The 19038-nt window shown below is 38.3% G+C and overlaps 1 protein-coding gene across 2 annotated transcripts in view; it reads left to right on the forward strand.

Moving 5' to 3' along the window:
- rgs7a (regulator of G protein signaling 7a) overlaps window positions 1-19038 on the forward strand; it is a 51124-nt gene that overhangs the window by 30447 nt on the left and 1639 nt on the right. For both annotated transcript variants that reach the window (XM_005914224.3, XM_005914225.3), the window contains exons 4-16: window positions 1160-1210; window positions 7877-7983; window positions 9768-9819; window positions 10773-10837; window positions 11166-11242; window positions 11463-11544; window positions 13284-13358; window positions 13514-13612; window positions 13839-13900; window positions 14283-14393; window positions 14495-14620; window positions 17809-17995; window positions 18305-18394. In XM_005914224.3, coding sequence (XP_005914286.1) covers window positions 1160-1210; window positions 7877-7983; window positions 9768-9819; window positions 10773-10837; window positions 11166-11242; window positions 11463-11544; window positions 13284-13358; window positions 13514-13612; window positions 13839-13900; window positions 14283-14393; window positions 14495-14620; window positions 17809-17995; window positions 18305-18394 — 1184 coding nt within the window. The remainder of the gene's footprint in view (window positions 1-1159; window positions 1211-7876; window positions 7984-9767; window positions 9820-10772; window positions 10838-11165; window positions 11243-11462; window positions 11545-13283; window positions 13359-13513; window positions 13613-13838; window positions 13901-14282; window positions 14394-14494; window positions 14621-17808; window positions 17996-18304; window positions 18395-19038) is intronic.

The raw sequence follows: 19038 nt of genomic DNA on the forward strand, positions 1-19038 counted from the left end.
CACACACACACACACACACACACACACACACACACACACACACACACACACACACAGAAGAGTACAGACCAATCTATGGTCATGATATTAATTAATTCAGAGAACAGCCTTGTCAGAGGATTATCTTACACATCTCATTTAAGCTCTCTCTTTGAAAGTGGGTCAGATTTGGTAGTGTGAAAATGAGGTTGTATTAATGATGTTAATCCATGGAAAATCTCATCTGGTTATGGGGCTCCAAAACGCAAAGGGGTGCAAGACAAAATGAAGACAGACTGAGAGGGAGCTCGATGGACAGAGATACAGCCACGGGGCTCGAATGTCTCCCTGCATGAATTCCCTCATGTCTCCATTTCACACCTTTTTTTCCCTGCCGTCTGTGGCTTTCGTCTGCACACACACACCTTCACCTGTCAGTATGACAGACAGTAATAATAGCTTGCAAAATATATATTTAACCAAAGTGCCAAAGTCACATGGTGCGCAGTGGTGTGAAAATGCCTGAGGACGGAGGATGCTGTTCTAAGATTTGAATGTGATTCATTTTCAGGTGGAGAAGAGGCTAAATAGCATCCATCATGTAAAATGTTTCTCCATTCCAGAAAAATGGCAAAAGGAATACACAAATCATCTGCAAACCACTCAGATGTTTCAGTTGTTGATGATAGTTTGTTTAAAATAGGGCCACAGCATCTTCCTCCTAATTCTTCTCAGGTTTTTGCTTTTGTGCTCTCGTTTAAACCCTCTTTCACTGTTTAGACAATATTCTGATCTGTTCTCATTTTAGATCCTGCCACGCATGTCACAATCTGTATAAGACGCTTCAAGTCAGATAGATTATTTTAATATACTACAAAATATAGGCGTCATTATCCAATTGTATCTCTCTCTGGTCATTTATATTTATGGACGTCACACAAAAAGAGCCAGCTTGGAGAGGTACACAGAAAAAAAAATGGTAATGGATCACCTTTTACCCACCTACATGGTGCAAGGTGAGAGGAATTGGTATGCACTGTGATGATGAGGAGGGTTGACTAGGGTTAAGAGTTTCATTGTTTTCCCTTTCATTTGCATCTCCTGCAAAATGTGCTCCAGCACAGCGTGAGCATATTAGATATGTAAGTGAGTCATATGTATGTGCTTTTTTCTATTTTAGGTTCTGATATTGTACAGTGGATGATGAAGAATCTGGACATTGAAGATCAAGGTAAAAGCCAAACACTGAAATGCTTATTACTGGTGTATGTATGACACCGAAGTTGCCCTTTTGACATCAGGGTCAGCAAATAGATCGGCAGTAGTGGACAGCTTGTGAAAGCAATTTATCACATGCTTTCCACAATTTGTGCCAATATTAAAGTTGACCTATTGTGCTTTATATATAGACACTGTAACATTGTATTATTGGAAAACATTGCATGTATGTAACCTCAAGTAACCCCAATAATCCAGCGCTCAGTTTCGCAAAGCTGTTTCTGCTCTTTGCTCTGTATGATATCCCTAATGTGAACACACACAGACGTACTGTTCATATATTTTCTTTGTAAAGCAGAGCCAATCAGAAGAAAGCAAGCTTAAAGGAAGAAAGAAAGGACTGAAAGGACACTGGATTAACTGAGAGGTTTTGCAAATGCACTGAATTAAAAGAACAAGATTAAAATATTGTTACTAACAAAATTGTGGCATATTTTTACTGGAGCCACTTTGCTAAAATCTAAATAAATACAGCCACTAATGCACTTCCATTTTCATTTCCCAAACATCAGTTTTCTCAAATGGCCCAATTAATACCAAAAATACGAAATTTCAGGATGGCATCATTACAACTGTTTATACCATTCCTCGTGTTTGCTGGTGGCGTAAATGAGAGGACAAGTGCTGGTTAGATGCTGAATAACTTGAATCCAGATGTGTTGTCACTTAGCTCTAAAATAAGGAGTAACACTTCACTTACTTGCCATTTTGAAACCTATGTACCATATCATATTACAGTAGGTAAAAGTCAGTTTGTTTTCTTTTTTAATCTAGTCTTTTTGTGTCCTTCAGCTGGTTTGATTTTAGCGCAGTATAAAAATGTAGAACTGGACTGCCTTGAAAGAGCTGCCGAATGATTAGTCGAGCCTCTCATTGCACATAATATGACTCAAAAGTGGGCAGGATGAACTGTGACAAATATGGGAAGTTAAAACCAAGTGTCTTTTGAGAGTTTCTTGTGTATCTGATCGTGTCTGTGCAATGTAGGTGTTTCTACTTGGATATTGGACTGGTTATGTGCGTGGGTGTACATTTCAGTCTACTCTAGTGGTTGCCTCAGTATTGTACAATCAGTTCATACAGTAATTGTGACTCATCAACTCACAGTTCCTCTGTGTGTATGTAAGGATCTACCTGTTTTATGAGCTGTGCATGTTGATATCATAAAGGTTGTTATGCATGTATTTAAACTGGTGTGTGGGTGGTGGGGCGACGGTTGATGCAGCATATTTATGATTTCATGTGCATAATGAAAGAGTTTTGAGACAAGTGGACAGTTTGTCCTTGTGTGATTTTTTTTTTTTTTTCATTTCCATTTTCGTTTTAATTATGCCGAGGAAAATACCAGTCTCTGAGTTTTTATATTTGCTCAAAAAAGATTACGACTGCGTTATTATTTCTGCATTGCATCTAAGGCATCTGTAATATGCTTAAGAATGCTTAATGCGATGCATTGGAACAAATATCCACTCTGTTGGATTGTGTCAAAAATCTGGCAATAGTTTTTATGTCATTACATCTACAATACTCAAAATACTTTGTTGTGAGATTCATTTTGATGAAATTTATCCAAAACTGGGTTTTTATTTATTTATTTATTTTTAACAAGGAAGAGTCTAAAAACATGTGTCGACAAATGTTTTTGTCCTCTAGGACAACTTTTTTTAATCTGCCCAATTTGCTTTTTGCAGCACAGGTGCTGTTATTTGCCCTGTGGTAAACACAGTGTTGTGTATAACTAAATGACTTTAGCACAGAGCAACTCCTTGGGGCTGACAAACAGCAAAGTGAAATGCAATTAATTTGGCTCACAGCATGATAGCAGCAAGTTTATTATGTAAAAGAGCTTGTATCAAAGTTGACTGAGGCTGTAGAGCTCTTTTGCTAAATGAACGCCACAGATAATATACTACTGCAGCCCAGAAGAACTCATTATCATCCTATTTGGCCGTGTCTATAGTCTCCAGTCTTATTTTGATTCAATTTGGCATTGGATTAGATAAGAGAAATCCTTGCCTCAAAAGTTCTTGACAAAAGTTTTTGATGTCTCAGCATAAGGTATTGCACAAGAAGCTCCTGACAATAGCACGGTGATTATACTTTGCATCATCATTCGCTGAGTTTTAGAAAACTATTGATTTGTTTAGCATATGAACTGCTGGCAGTAATTGCTTACCACGTTTGTCATATTCTGCAGTTCTGCTCATGAAGGGGACTGGACGTATAAGGGAAAAAATGTGAACGAGGCGCCACTGGCTGACATGATCAGCAACCTTAACATTTTGTAGGTCAATCATTTTCTGAAAGCAGACTAAAGGCAGAAAGATCGTAGAGCAAAGCACCAGCTAAACATGGTTATAGTCCCCGGAGAGGATACAAAGCATCTGCTGATGCCTATGGGTCAAAAGACTTGAGGCAGTTCTTGACTGCAATGGATTTTCCACACTATATTAAATTTATAGCAAAGGGTTTTTAATGCTTTGACCCACTTTGATTACAGGTTCAAAAGTAATCCACTTGCTTGCTGGCTGTACATCTGTGGTAAAAGAGAAAACACAAACAGCCTGCAGCAAATTCAGTATAAGTGAAATTCACTAAAATGTCATTTAAAACATCCAATATTGCTGCCAAAACATCTCCGAAACAGACCTGGGCAGGCAGGGCCTCCTTGAATCCCACTTGTTCATGATGAGGGTCTGGTCAGGGAGGGTGGAGGTGGTTGCACACTTTGGGCTCTTTGTTGCTGTGGGTATGCAACAATGCTTCCGTGGATTGTGCATATTAAAGTGACAACATGTAAATACCAGGGCCCAATGGTTTTTTTGTACTGGAACGAAATGATCAATGCTACACACGTCACCTGTCAGTGGTTTCAGTATTATGGCTGAGGTGCACGGTTTTAAAAATTAAGTTTTGTTATATCCTACAGCTCACGGAGATGAACCCCACATTGTTTGTTATGTTCAAAATTGCCAAAAGCATAATGGGAACCATGCTGGGAAAATCTCAAAATAAATTCATCCCAAAGAGGGGAAGAGAATCAAGGGAGAGTATTTATGAAACGACATATTCCCTGTTGGTACTATTGATATACTCTGTGCTATGACTTAACTTTGCTATATTATCCTTTTGATTAGGTCATAAGGGTCACAAAAATGTAATCAGCTCCAGTGAGTGTGGTCTGCTGCTCTTCTGACCTCTGACCTGCTTATGAATGAATCATTAATGGCATTAAACAGGCCTTGAGTGTGGTCAAATAAAATAGACTTGTGTTGTAGCTGAAATGAATTATATGACTCTATAAAGCTTTTAAATATACATAAAGTCTATAAACTGTAGATTAATTATCTAATACATTAAAATGAAAATAAAAAACACGTATAAATACAATGACAAACAATTGATCACAATATACACTGTATAAATTAATCTTGTTTAGTAGGTCACTGTGGGGATAATCTAACCATATAAATACACACATCACAGTCACCGGACCACAACAGAGCATCAAGACAAATCAGTCAAGTTGTCAGGGAGTGTGCACCTGCGTGTTATTAAAGGTGTGAATTACATATGAAGGAGCATCTAATCTGCTCAGTGGAACAGGGAACAGTAAAGTGACCTCTGAGGAAGGACATGTGGCTCATCAGAACAGCGGGAAGAGGGTGCCTAAGGTTCTGATTAAAGATCCTGGTCTTCTCTGTCAACCTTCTTCAAACCTCCTTCTCATCAGGCTCAAGAGTCACTCCTGCAGTAGAGCACTAGAGTCAAGTTTTTCAGCCTACTGAAATCACCCATTTGCACACTTCTGTGCTGACATACACATGAATACAGTTTATACCTCCATTGTTTGTGGGACAGTGTTATTTTACTAATCCTTGTATTAGTTCAGTTGTGCATGAATCCATTGAGTGCTCCTCCTCGAATGATTGAAAGTGTGTATTTAATTGACTTAAAATACATATTTACTTTAACTGAAATTGACTTTATGTAAAAGCACTCGGGGCTGAGCCTCCTGACACTATGTATTTAAGCACATTTGAGTAACTTAGATTAAAAATAAATTCTTTATTCAGATCTTAGACTTTTATAATCTTTGTTTTTCCTATGAAATATTAAATAGTTTTAATTTTAATGAAGCCAAATAAGAGCCTTTTCTGAGAATTATTTACTTTCCTTCCACAATTTCTAAGAGAGACACTGTTTCACTTCAGCAGCTCATACGTTATAAGCCACAAATACAAAATCTCTGTGTTTGTCTTTAGATAAAGCTCAGGTGGAAAAGTACTCCCACACTCCACATGGCAGGGCTCCAAACTAGTGGGGTTTTGGCACATAACTGGTAATATGATGAAATCAAAGGGTGTTTTCTCTCTGGACTGTAAGCCTGGCCTTTTTTGACAGTTTGACTAATTCTAATCCAAGGTTTAGTCACCTATAAAGCTTATGTTATGTTAAAAGGAAGCCAGAAGCTCCCTTGCTGCCGGGACTTAACTTTATACAGTAGAATCCTGTCAGAAAAACTAGAAATAAATAAGATTGGTTATGTTTTAATGCATGAAAAACCTTCATTTGATTGAACTGACATTTTCAGATTTATTCTTTTTTCCTAATAACACTGCGCACTGTTTGCAAAAGCTTAGATGAAATAAATCTGCACCGCACATGTATTTTGTGTGCATTTTCACCTTTGTGTGGATTTTTCAACAGACTCAAATGAGAACAAATTAACTCAGTTGCTGAAATATAAGAGACATCAAGCTCTAATTGCATGTCCACGAGGTCATTTTTCATGCTGTGCTGACCTTATTGCCATCTGACATTCATTCTGTCTTAGATAAATACCCAAACAAACATTCTGTATAAAGGTTAAGTAAAGAAATTCAGGAATAACTTGATTTTTCCATGTAGTAAATGTTAATACCGCTATTATGTTAAATATGTCACTATCTCCTTTAGAGTTTATATATAGCCGATACAGAGGGAGGGATTTGTTTATAAGTAAACAGGTTTAAATAACTTATGAGTCATAATTTATTAATAAAAGGAGCCCAGTCACAGACAAACACATGCATACACATAAACATCCTGACCTCTGAAAGCGGTGACAGCCACCTCAGTGACAAAGAAAAAGTCAATCTATATTTATCACTCACTCACAAACACCCAGTGTGTGTGTTAGAGTGAGAAAGCAGACATGTGCATATTTTATGGACGCATACAGTAAGCTCCTGCTGTAGCGTTCGTAGCTCTGGCAATTTAGACAATGTTAAACATTTCTATCTTTTCATCTCTCACTTTATTCGCGTGTTAGGACAGCTTACTTGGCAGAAACAGTCAAGGGCAACACTGTATGAAAAACTATTCATAATGAACCAAATATGGCAGTATCAAAAGAAAGCCATCAGCCCAAAACACAAACTGTGACTGATAGATGTCGACACCACAAAGGACTTACAGGTTTAGAACAGCAGGGAGGAACTGATAGCAGATGATACACACTTGATGTTGATTACATGTTTTCATTATCTGATGGCTTTAAATCAGGGACAGTCAGCCATGTGCTGTGGAGTGCCAGAGGTAAGCAGGTTTTCACTCCAGCTAAGCACAACATTGATTTGACTGATGAGTTACACTTCTCAAGCTTAAGGTGGGCTAATCAGTGAGACCTCCTGCAGAGCTGTTTGGATGCAATGGAGGTCTTTCTATCTCTGTGTGATAGCAGTGCAGAGTGTAGTAAAGCAACTGCTCCTAGTTTATGTTCATTTTAGCAATATTGTGAAGGATGAATTTGCACCTTGGGATGAACGGTGAATAACGTTAATTAGCTGGGGATACAAATAAAAAGAAAAACACATGCTGGGCCAATATCTGTGATGAGGAGGTATTGATTGCAGCGTAATCAGAGAATCTTCTTTTTAATGAAAAACTGAGATCTCCAAGCAGGTTTACCTTTAATGCCTCTGTATAATTAAATAAAGCAAATAAATTAGAATTTAAATTAAAGCAAGCGTTTGACATTTTTAAAAATGTGTTTTTCTAGTATGCATTTAAAACTTAAATGGAAGGCTAAAACCAACAGCTGGATAGCTTAGTTTAGTGTGAGACCCACTAAATAGAGACACATCTAGCCCATCCTTATCCATTGTTAAGCTCAACCAGCAGTGTATTTAAAACTCACCACAGTACATTTACTATCATGTATTAGTCTGTTATGTCTTTGGACAAAATGTGCAAACAATGTATATGTGAATTTTTTATGATTTGAACAATAAAAAAAAAAGATCTTGTTGTTTTTTTATTTGACGCTACTATTTGGCTGTTGTGTGACTGTCATCATATTGTCTACCCAAAGGAAAGAAAATTATATCTTGTTTCCTTCACAGAAATCTTAACAGTCATCTCAACAGTGTTGTGAAGCTTGCTATGATGCCCTTTGTTTAGAAACACAATCTCATTACTGCATTTCTTGGCAAAAACATGCTGCTACTAGTGTGTATGTTTTATGTGCATGAAAGCACATTAACATGTGCTGGTATCTGGTACTACTGGGAAAAAAAACTGGAAAAAAGGAGTGCATCAAGCTGTAAATAGTCTTTTTATCTGTGTTTTCTCCCAGTGGAGGCTCTTCATCTGGGAACTCTGATGGCTGCACATGGTTACTTCTTCCCCATCTCTGACCACGTCCTCACTCTCAAAGACGATGGCACTTTCTATAGGTTTCAGGTAAGAATGTTAATGTTTAATTCCTCATTATATTGAATGATTTTATTTTTATTATACATCTGTCCGACTCTGTCAGCATTGCTTAATCAAGGGAATATTTAATCCTATTTTTTAAATATTTAACATTTTAAGTTTGCTAGAGTCAAGGACTTTTAGAGTCAATAGATTATTCTGTTCTTTCTTTTCATCCACTTTTTGATTAGGGCCATCAAATACTGTGAACATAAGGTGTTGCAATTCATTAATTAATTAAAAATGAGGAAACTGGACAAAAGAAGTGGCAGGGTGGAAAATATTCACTGCAGATGAAAAGTATTTGAAAGTCATCATGTTCGTCTTTAAGAAATAGGGAAAAAAATCCAACAAAGGCTGGACACAGAACCTGGGAGATGCATGTGGCTGTCAAGAAGCAATTTTAAGGAAAGGAGACAGAGAAAAAGATGGATGCATGCCAAATTACACAAGAACTAAAAATCACTGGCAACATGTCTCATAGAGCAATAAATCCAAATTTGCATTTCAGAGAGTGGTGTTGGAGATCTTGTCGAAATTGATGGAATTATGAACGCAGAAAAGTACTTTCAGATTTTATCGGTCTGGAAAGAAGCTTTGACTTTGACTATGTTATTTAGCATGACAGTGATCCTAAATACACAGTCCCAATAGAGTAAAAGAATATCTGGATAAAAAACACACACAATGGAACACTATCAGTCATGGATTGGCCTCTTCATAGCCCAGACCGCAAGATTAGTGAAGCAGTGTGGAATCATCTTCACAGAGAACATAACAAAAGGAAGCCAAGATCCAAAGAGCTTTGAATATCCTTCAAGAAGTCTGGAAACCTATTCCTGAAGACTACTCAAATAAATTACAAGAGTGCTTGCCTATAAGAGTTTAAGCTGTTTTAAAGGATAAATGCCACACCAAATACTGAATTTAAGCTCATTAGCACTGTACAAAAATATTTTTTCTTGCTATACTGTATTTCCATGTATGTTTTCTCATTTTGCTAAACCACTGCACTCGTTTTCCTAGAAGAATATAAAAAATGAGGGGTGGCTAAGAGCCTTGCACAGTGCTATACGCAGATCGTTTTAATAAAAAGTCATGTTAAATGATAACATTTATGCAGGATGGCAGCAAAAGAACAAAAAATGGACAAAATTGTTTCAAATGATATTTCAAATCATCTATTGGAGTTGAAATAAAATGTTCATTCCCATATGAAGTATGAAGTATACTTAGTTCAATTACATATGAAGTAAGTAAACCAGGAGGTCCTGAACACAATTCATACTAGTTCATGAATGGGGAGGGGAGGGCTCCATTCATGAACTAGTACTCCAAACATCAATACACAGACTGACAGTTTTAGTGATTTTCCACCAAGTGAGTTCCCCCAAGTGTGCTGCACAGCAACTAACAAGAGTAAATCAATGCCTAAGGTTGTTTGTGTTAGTACCCTTTACTTTGCCTTTTGTATGTAATCACTTTTCATCTGGTGCCAGTCCATACAATGCTGCCCAAGGAGGGCGGGCTCTCATGCTGGTCTGCTCTAAGCACTCTCTGAAAGAAGCTTATGTGCTTTAGACATTATGCCAAACCCATTATACAACAAAATATTTTATTGTGACAGATGCAGGGCTGGGACCACATGCCCACCCAAAGTAGCATAGCAGTACACTTTGATTTCGAAACACCATGTGGTTAGTTGAACATTATCAAAGATGCAAGGTCTTTTTTTAAAGTTTTGTTTCTTAATGACTCGTTTTTCCCTTCAGACTCCGTACTTTTGGCCATCAAACTGCTGGGAACCAGAAAACACAGACTATGGTGAGAGCCATTCTGTTGTAGTCATATTTGAACTTCCACTGTGTATGTGCGTGTTTGTGTGTGTATAGAGAAGACTAATGAGACAGGCTGTTTGTATATTGCATAAACTGTAGCTGACATGTTATTAATGCTGATTTTTACAGAGGTTAAAAAGATGAAACGCAAGTGTTGCAACAGTGTCTCCATGTTAGATGTGATAAAAAGGATCAGATTTAGTTTTTACTCAAACGCTTGGCCAACAGTTAGAATCAGGTAATGCTTTCTATTTTACACATTTATTTTTTTCAGTGTTTTCCAACTAAAGTTAATTGTGTCTACCTCAGTCATACTCTGACTGAGACAGTCTGATTACTGTGAAGGAAAACAGGAATGACTTGATATGCATGCACCTGTGGTGCACAGTTGGCTGAGCATTTTAATGGTGATACAGGGATGAGCTTTTCATTGTTACAGCCAAGCAGAGTGGAGATAAAGCTTTCATAATGCCAAAAATGGGTTGCTGAATAGCTGCATCCTTGCAGGTCTTTCATTTGTTGTTTGAATTGTAGAAGGGGAAAGGGGCTAATGCTCACAGTGGGAATAATCCTGGGAGTGTTAGAGGAAGTCAGTGTCTCAGATGCAGCAACTGATTCACTTGAATGATGCCCCTTAATGAAAACACTCTAATGGCATAATGAAGCTTGCACATTATGGTCAGTTAACAAAGAGATGAAGGGATGATGATAGTACAGGAAGACATCAAAAGTCAGGCGTGCACACACCTTCAAACACACAAGCGCCAGCAGTTGCAGGCACACACACACACATCATAGTAAATGACCTTTGTGATTTGCAGTCCAGTCTAAATGTGCAGTTGAGAGGATTAACTGAATCAACGCAGGGCCACTTAAGGCTGTTAAAACGAAGCTGAGATCCTGTTCTCCCTTTATTACCATTCTCTTTGTCTCTCTCAGCTGTTTACCTCTGCAAAAGAACAATGCAAAATAAAGCACGTCTGGAGCTTGCAGACTATGAAGCGGTAAGTGAAGAAGGTCTTTTAGTGTCAGCACTCCTTTCTATCTGTGCTCTTCCTGTATTAGCACTGCTTTCTTACCTTTTGGTTCATACTGACAGTAACAACATTTGTTTTTCCATGTGTCATTGTATAATTTGCAGCTCTCTTTCAACAAAGCTATTAAATGAATCACTGGTTTAGTCATTATCTGCGTCTTTTTCTTTCATATCAGAGCAGGAGTCATTAAAGATTGTATCCAGGTGTGCACTGTACACAGCATGCGCGATAAACATAATCAGCCTGGATTCCTACAAAGCTTAGTTTTCCTGCTTTTTCTTTGTTTTACTTACAGGAGAGCTTAGCAAGGCTACAGAGAGCTTTCGCCAGGAAATGGGAGTTCATTTTTATGCAAGCAGAAGCACAAGCAAAGTAGGTTTCTATAAGAACCACACACGCATTGAGCCATTATAAGTGAGTTCTCTTACAGCCTCGTTATGTCATGATTAAACGTCCCTGTAATTACCAGTGCACAACTTCACAGATGGATTGCACATTAAACATGTGATGAAGTAAATGGCTCATAAATGTTTTAGATTAATCTACACACTCTGTCAGAACTGTTCCCTGAATTCTATCTTTTCCCTCCCAGAGTGGACAAGAAAAGAGACAAAATTGAGAGAAAAATTCTTGACAGTCAGGAAAGAGCATTCTGGGACGTGCACAGACCAGTGGTGAGTAAAATTATGATGGTATTGTCATAATCACCTCTGCTGTTACTAATAGCATTGTTTTGCTGACTTTACTAGCATCATCCTACTAGTTCTCGTAAAAGTGAATAATGCTGAAATAATTATTTCACATTGACCACAGTCTAAAAGAACAATTACCCAGAATGGTACATTTAGTTTTTGTGAGTTATGTATTGTCTTTTTTATAGATATCACATAACACTGTGATTAATAAATTGTTTCATAAATATTATGCAATTATAAGCTTTAAGCACTTAATAGATGACAGAATTTATATATGAGCTTTACATGGTTCCTGTAACATTTAAAGAGTGTAAATAGCTGAACGCTCTGCAAATACCCCGGCGTGTATTTGCCTTGGCCATACACATGAAATGCCACATCAATAACTGTCACAACACATCAGCTTCACCGCTGCTCTTTACCTTGTTCCTGCACACTTGCTTAGCATTAGCATTTAGTTTCCCCTTGAGGTTTAAGGGTCTCCTCTGCTGTATTCCTGAAAGCCACTGCTCCACGGTTAATTGGGAAATAACAAGTTCAATTTATGCGTCCTCGGAGCAACATAATCAATATTAATTCAAATTTCACAGTGACACCATCAAGCTCTGTTCTTCTGGAAGAAACCTAGATTAGACTACTTGCTCAATCAGCCAGTATTTGCACTCTAAGATTCTAATTTCCTGCTGGTTTCCATGTTTTCCTAGAATTGGCACATTCCATGTTTAATTAACCAGCATCTGACACATTGTCCTTGAGACTTCCAGCAAATCCAGCTCATTCTCACTTCCAACTTGTCACATACTGATGCTTGGTCAGGAGCCGCAGGCATCACATTTTAACGCACATAGTATCCTTTAGCATCATTTTCAAAGTGCGGGGTACTTGGTGAGATTTTAAGATGCCCCTGTCTGAGTTAGATGACATGAGACTGCAGGCAAATGTCCTCTGTTGGTGTTGTCTCTATTGTGGACTATGTAACCTTGGCAAAGAAACGAAGCTTGCTGCAGATGTGAAAGATTTGTAATGGGAACTGGGGAGAATTTGTTGGGTAAGCGTATTTGAAAAATGACACAGTACTGAGGAAAAGTTTTAGGTAGGTGAGAAAAAACAAATTTGCTGTAAACAAAGAATGCTTTCAAAAATGGAAGTGTTAATCATTTATTTTAATCATCATGAACAAAAGAGAAAGGTAAATCAAATCAATATTTGGTGTGGCCACCCTTTGCCTTCAAAACAGTTCTTCACACAGTTTTCGAAAGAAAACAGAAGAAGAACGCAGGTTGTTCCAAAACTTTCGGAGAACTAACCACAGATTTTCTGTGGATGTAGGCTTCTTCACATCCTTCTGTCTCTTCATGTAATCCCAGACACACTTGATGAAGTTGAGATCAGGGCTCTGTGGAGGCCATACCATCACTTCCACCACTTCTTTTTCCTTTTGAAGATAGTTGGCTGTAGTTTGGGGTCGTTGTCCTGCTACAGGACACATTTGGGGCCAATAAACAATCATTTATATTTCTGTCTCTGTTTCACACCTGCCTAAAACTTTTGCACAGTACCGACATCTTTACTAATTGTGGTATCGAGCTAGAGTACACTGTGATATAGAGTACATAACTGTGTTCTAAGAGTCTAAGCTCAAGGAAGAGTATAATCAGCTAAAATTGTAACCACAAGCTGGATTTCTCATGATTTCCTGATTTTCATTTTTTTCACAGCCTGGATGTGTCAATACAACAGAAGTTGACATAAAGAAGTCCTCAAGAATGAAAAATCCCCACAAAACTAGAAAGGTATTTAAGAGCTTTCTACTCTTACCTGATTATTATGTTACTTATTTGTATGTATATATTACAAGTATGAATGCAAACAGTTTCATATTGCCATGCTTTGCTTGTTTGCAGCATTAAGGCTACTTATATTGATGCTTACGTTTTTATTTTATTAGTCTGTGTATGGGCTGCAGAATGATATCCGTACCCACAGCCCAACCCACACCCCAGCTCCAGAGGCCAAGCAGCCTACAGAAGAAGAACTGCAGGAACAGGTTAGACCTACAGGTGGCAGTAGAGGATTTGTGATTTTGTCAATGATAGTGCTTCAATTGGACTTGGTATTTTACTACAGCCGTATTATTTCTGTATCCAGTTAATTGCACTGAGCACCTTTTAAATATAAAGCATAACTTGAAATGTCATATCAGTATGACTGAAAACGAATGAATGAATTCATGGAGACTGCTGTCTACTCATTGTTCCCCGCTGTGGTTTCAGATCACCTTTTGGCAATTGCAATTAGACAGGCATCGACTGAAAATGTCCAAAGTGGCAGAGAGGTGAGCGATGTTCTTTGTGTCTTTATTCAGTTTAGCCATCGATCTGTTTATTGAGCCTTTAAACAGCCTAACACAGCTGGGAATTAAGAACTAAGATGACCTTGAGCAGTGTTTAAGCCCAGACAATGCCTTCAGCTGTCATCAGAGTACAGAGATCCAGATACCTGATCCTGTACAAAGTGTCTGTTTGTCATTCCTTTCTAAAAAGAGAGATGTGTTCAGGAAAGACTTCTAAATCCTTGTGTCCAAGTAGTGAGCCAATCCCTCTTGTCAAACTCTACATTTCATTTCATTTATAGTATTTGCTCCCAAGGGAATTTACCTTCTCTTTCTGTCAGGTAAAGCTAACAAATAAACCACCCATTCTTGTTTTAAAAAACAGTTTGTTGGGCTATACAGAGCAGTATCTTGAATACGACCCCTTCCTCACGCCACCAGACCCATCTAACCCTTGGATCTCAGATGACACCACACTCTGGGAGCTTGAAGCCAGGTGGGTACAGAAAACCACAAATGCTAAACGTTATTCCCAAGTGTTTCTATAGCACATATTGATCTGTGAAATCATGTTGTACTTTTTGTGTCCTCCTCCAGTAAGGAGCCAGGCCAGCAGAGGGTAAAGAGGTGGGCTTTTGGCATTGACGAGGTTCTCAAAGATCCTGTTGGGAGAGAGCAGTTCCTAAAGTTCCTGGAGTCTGAGTTCAGCTCAGAGAATCTCAGGTACATCATGAAAAAGTTCTTTCTATAGAGCAGCATGCCCATATACAGTACATACATTATACCAGTATTGCACTGTCTACCATATTACATTAGAAATGTCCTCATCTTAGCTGAAATATTAATATAAATATAAAATATATTAACATGTTTGACTGGATGTTAAAGCACTTTGTATCACAGCCAACCATGAGTAAAAAATATTAAACAGCTGCTTTACCACCGTTGCTCTGCATTCAGTGAAACATTTATACCATCTGTCTATAACTATCCAAAATTTAGATATGGTTGTCATCCAAGGGCAGCTACTTTACTTAAAGATCAACAGTTGTGGAAGGAATACTAAGAAAATACAAAAAGATAATAATGCATCAGCAGTTCAGTGTAGCTGGTTGAGATAGATTTTATTTTAACAATGATAAAAATATATCATTTGGAATTTAATCAAAGTTTGTTATAATTTATAAAATGAACCGGTGCTTGATATTGAGTCTAAATCTCCAAAGCAACCAGAAACTACTTCTGTGAAAAGAAATGATTTGACTCTGCAGTGTAGCCTAGTATAAAACTAATAATACCTCAAAAACACACTTTAGTAGGTATAACCTAATCGCTTAAGTGCTCATAAACTCAAACATGTGATGAGCCATTCACAAGACAACAACTTAAGGTATGTACACACTGCTGATTGGAATTCAGAAAAAAACGTGATTTAAGTGCCTTTGAACGTGGCGTGGTTGTTGGGACCAGACAGGCTGGTCTGAGTATTTCACAAACTGTTGATTTTCCTGCACAGCCATCTGTAGGGTTTACGAAGAGTGGCCTGAAAAAGAAAAAAAATCCAGTGAGCCAAAGGTTAAGATTTGTTTGTTGATGCCACAGGTCTGGGGAGAATGGCCACACTGCTTCCACAGAAAAAGAAAGGAACAGTAACTCAAATACTCACTTGTTATAACCAAATTACGCAGCAAATGGGCAGCAACATCAGAGGACCACACCGGCTGCCCTTCCTGTCAGCTAAGAACAGGAAACTGAGATTACATATCAAACAGGCTGACCAAAATTGCCCAGTAGAAGATTGGAAAAATATTCTCTGGTTTGATAAGAATAAGGTGTAAACAATATGAAAGTGTGAATTCATCCTGCCTTGTAGGATGAATTCACTGCACGCTGTGTTGCGGGAGTATTTTCTTGGCACACTTTGGCCCCCTTAGTATCAATTGATCATTGTTTAAAACTACAGCTGACCTGACCGTCATGGCCATCCCTTTATGACCACAGCACACCCATCTTCTGATGGCTGCTGCCAGCAGGATAACACACCATGTGACAAAACTAAAATGACCTCAAAGTGGTTTCTTGAACTCAGTCAGCCTCCTGAGTCACCAGGTCACAATTCAACAGAGCACCTTTGGGATGTGACTGAATGGGAGATTCACGTCATGAATGTGCAGCCGACAAATCTGTAGGAATGTTTTGATGCTATCATGTCAATATAGACCAAAATCTCTGAGATATGTTGTCAGCACTGTGTTGAATCTGTGCCACAAACTGTTAAGCCAGCTGTAAAGGTAAAACATGTAGGCTGGGCCTAGTCTGAACTCATGATCCCACTCCATACAATGGGAATATATGAATAAATTTGCTGCCATGAGTGACGGTTGAGAATGCTCTCCTTCTCTAGCTGCACATACATTAAAAGCAATATGAAACACAGGAATCACAAAGTACATGTCAATATGATTATCCTGAGATGAATCTTTCTTTGATGGTAGACATGATCAATCACGACTTGAGTGGCTTTTTACTAGGTGTACAAATGACTCATAATAATAGGTGCATTTTCATATCAGCAGCAACATGTTGTTACTGTGATTGCTATTACTGGAGTCAATACTTCTTCCCCTGTGTAAGGCATTTTGGAGAGTAATTATAAAATGTGTATAGTAATGGTAATGTTTTCAAAGCAGGGATAGCTGGTGGGTGCATCACTTAAAATATGCACACTGTCACAGTGGGCAGAATATCAGAGCCACGTACAAGCAGCTAAATGTAGTGTAATCGTGTGCAGAGTGGCTCCTTTGCTCCCTACATGCTTGATTTGTTGCTGCCCAAAGTTAATAATTAGGTCAGTTTAATTAAACTCTCAGTTTTTACTCTCCTGGAAATTAACACGTCCACCACTAGCAAGCACGCAAGCACTGTCATTCATAAATATTTTAACCTCTATCCACTTGGGGTTTTTAAATTAAAATGGTTTCCTGCTGATATAATTTCCACTTTTACAATCTGTCTCTGTTAAAGTTCAGAAATCCATTATAGTCCAGTCACATTCCTTAACACGTGTTACATTTTCTTTCTTTTGTGTGATGACAGAATGATGGAGCAAATTCATTAATATAAAAGGTAAAAACTGGAAAAGGGGTGCCCTCAAAGGAATTACCAACTTATTATTGAAGATTATTTTTTTAAACTAATGCCTAGATACCAAAAGCTGCAGATGTCATGGTTTTAATCATCTGACAACCTAGTGCACATTACGCCAAATTAGGGTCTCGAGTTAAAATACCATTTGACTCCACATGAGCATTTGGTCAGCTGAGTTGCATACTCATCTGCTTCTATTGCAAACAATGACTTTCTGAGACGGTCCAATGACACATTTTTAAATTACCCCAAGGATCATTTCTTGCCCTGTATTCCTTAATTCATAACTCAGTAATACTTTTAAAAAAAAGCAAACAAATAAGTAAAAAATTGTCACTGCATATCTGACGAAATACACACTGATACAAACCGATCTATCACAAGCTAATATCTGCCAATAGTCCAATAAAACAAAATTAGTTGACCAGGCTCAGTTGTCCGCGGTCACAACGGACAGCATGCAAACTTAGTCCATTGTGGAATTGATGTGGACTGCGAGTAATTATCCCTTCATTGGTTTGAAGTGGGGATAGGTTAATTGGATAATCCAAATTGCCACTAGGTGTGAATGTGAGTGTGAATGGTTGTCTGTCCCTGTGTGTTAGCCCTGCAACAGACTGGCGACCTGTCCAGGGTGTACCCCGCCTTTCGCCCTATGACAGCTGGGATAGGCTCCAGCGCCCCCCGCGACCCTGAAAAGGATAAGCGGAAGCGAATGGATGGATGGATGGATGGTTTGAAGTAGTTGTGACTTTGGTTTGCAGGTTCTGGCTAGCAGTCCAGGAACTAAAGAAGCGTCCAATTAGAGAAGTTCCAACCCGAGTCCAGGAGATCTGGCAAGAGTTTTTGGCCCCAGGGGCACCCAGTGCCATCAATGTGGATTCAAAGAGCTACGACAAAACCACCCAGAATGTCAAAGATCCTGGACGCTACGCCTTCGAGGATGCACAGGTGAATGGTTGCCCAAAAGGAAATGATGAAGAGATGTTAAATAATAGCCACAGCTGTTTAGTTTGTGTTGCACAATGTAGAGAGGAATAGGAACATTCAGCCTGTCACTGGGACTTGGACAGTGATCAAACTAGTGCTGAGTGTACCTGACAGACCAATGAGATATTTACTCTTAGCAGTTTACAAACCACAGTCTTGGGGATCAGTGAAAGATTTTTTTTGATTTGGTTTTAGTACAAGTGTTATTTGTGTCTGACTTCATACTCGTGCTTTTGTTCATCATTCTCACATTATGTGTTTCTTCACCAGGAACACATCTACAAGTTGATGAAGAGTGATTCTTACAGCCGTTTCATCCGTTCCAGTGCCTACCAGGAATTACTACAGGCCAAGAAGAAGGTAACAAAATCAAATAAACCATAAAGCTTGGCTAAAAACATTTGATAAATTAGTTAGTGAGAAAATAAGATGAGAGAAGTACATGTAGATGACATTACGTGACACCCTATTTGGATTTGAACTGACTCTGCTGACTTGCTGATGCTGAAATAAGCCCTTCTAGCAACCAAAGTCACACCTTTTCAAAGTCTGTTAAATTACATTTTATCCCATTCCCAGTAATCCCCTTGCATAAAAACAAGTCTGCAACTTGCTTTTACACTTACCTGTAGTATCATACAGTGTATTCTGCTACAGGAGTAATGTTGATATTTATTTGTTCACTAAGGGACAAAAATCAAGAAATTGACAATTATATTGTTATTGACTTATCACAGTAAAGTTAACTCAGCAGACAGATTTGGAACAATACAGGAATCACAGTGGATTTGGATTTCCCATGCCTTATTGCTTTAGCAGCCTGGTGCATTTCAGACTCCAAGTAGCTTCTTGAAATTACATATTTGTTTTTAGACAAAATGATGTTAAATTCAGTTGTTAAGTCTATGTCTCCCAAACCAAGGTGCAAACCAGTTCAAACCAAAAAAAGTTGCAAATAAAATCGGACCGCTGTAAACAATAACAGGCAAAGCGGATTTGTACAA

Source organism: Haplochromis burtoni, unplaced genomic scaffold, assembly GCF_018398535.1.
Source record: "Haplochromis burtoni strain Fernald_Lab_line unplaced genomic scaffold, NCSU_Asbu1 Contig_7, whole genome shotgun sequence".
In the NCBI taxonomy this organism is placed as follows: Eukaryota; Metazoa; Chordata; class Actinopteri; order Cichliformes; family Cichlidae; genus Haplochromis; species Haplochromis burtoni.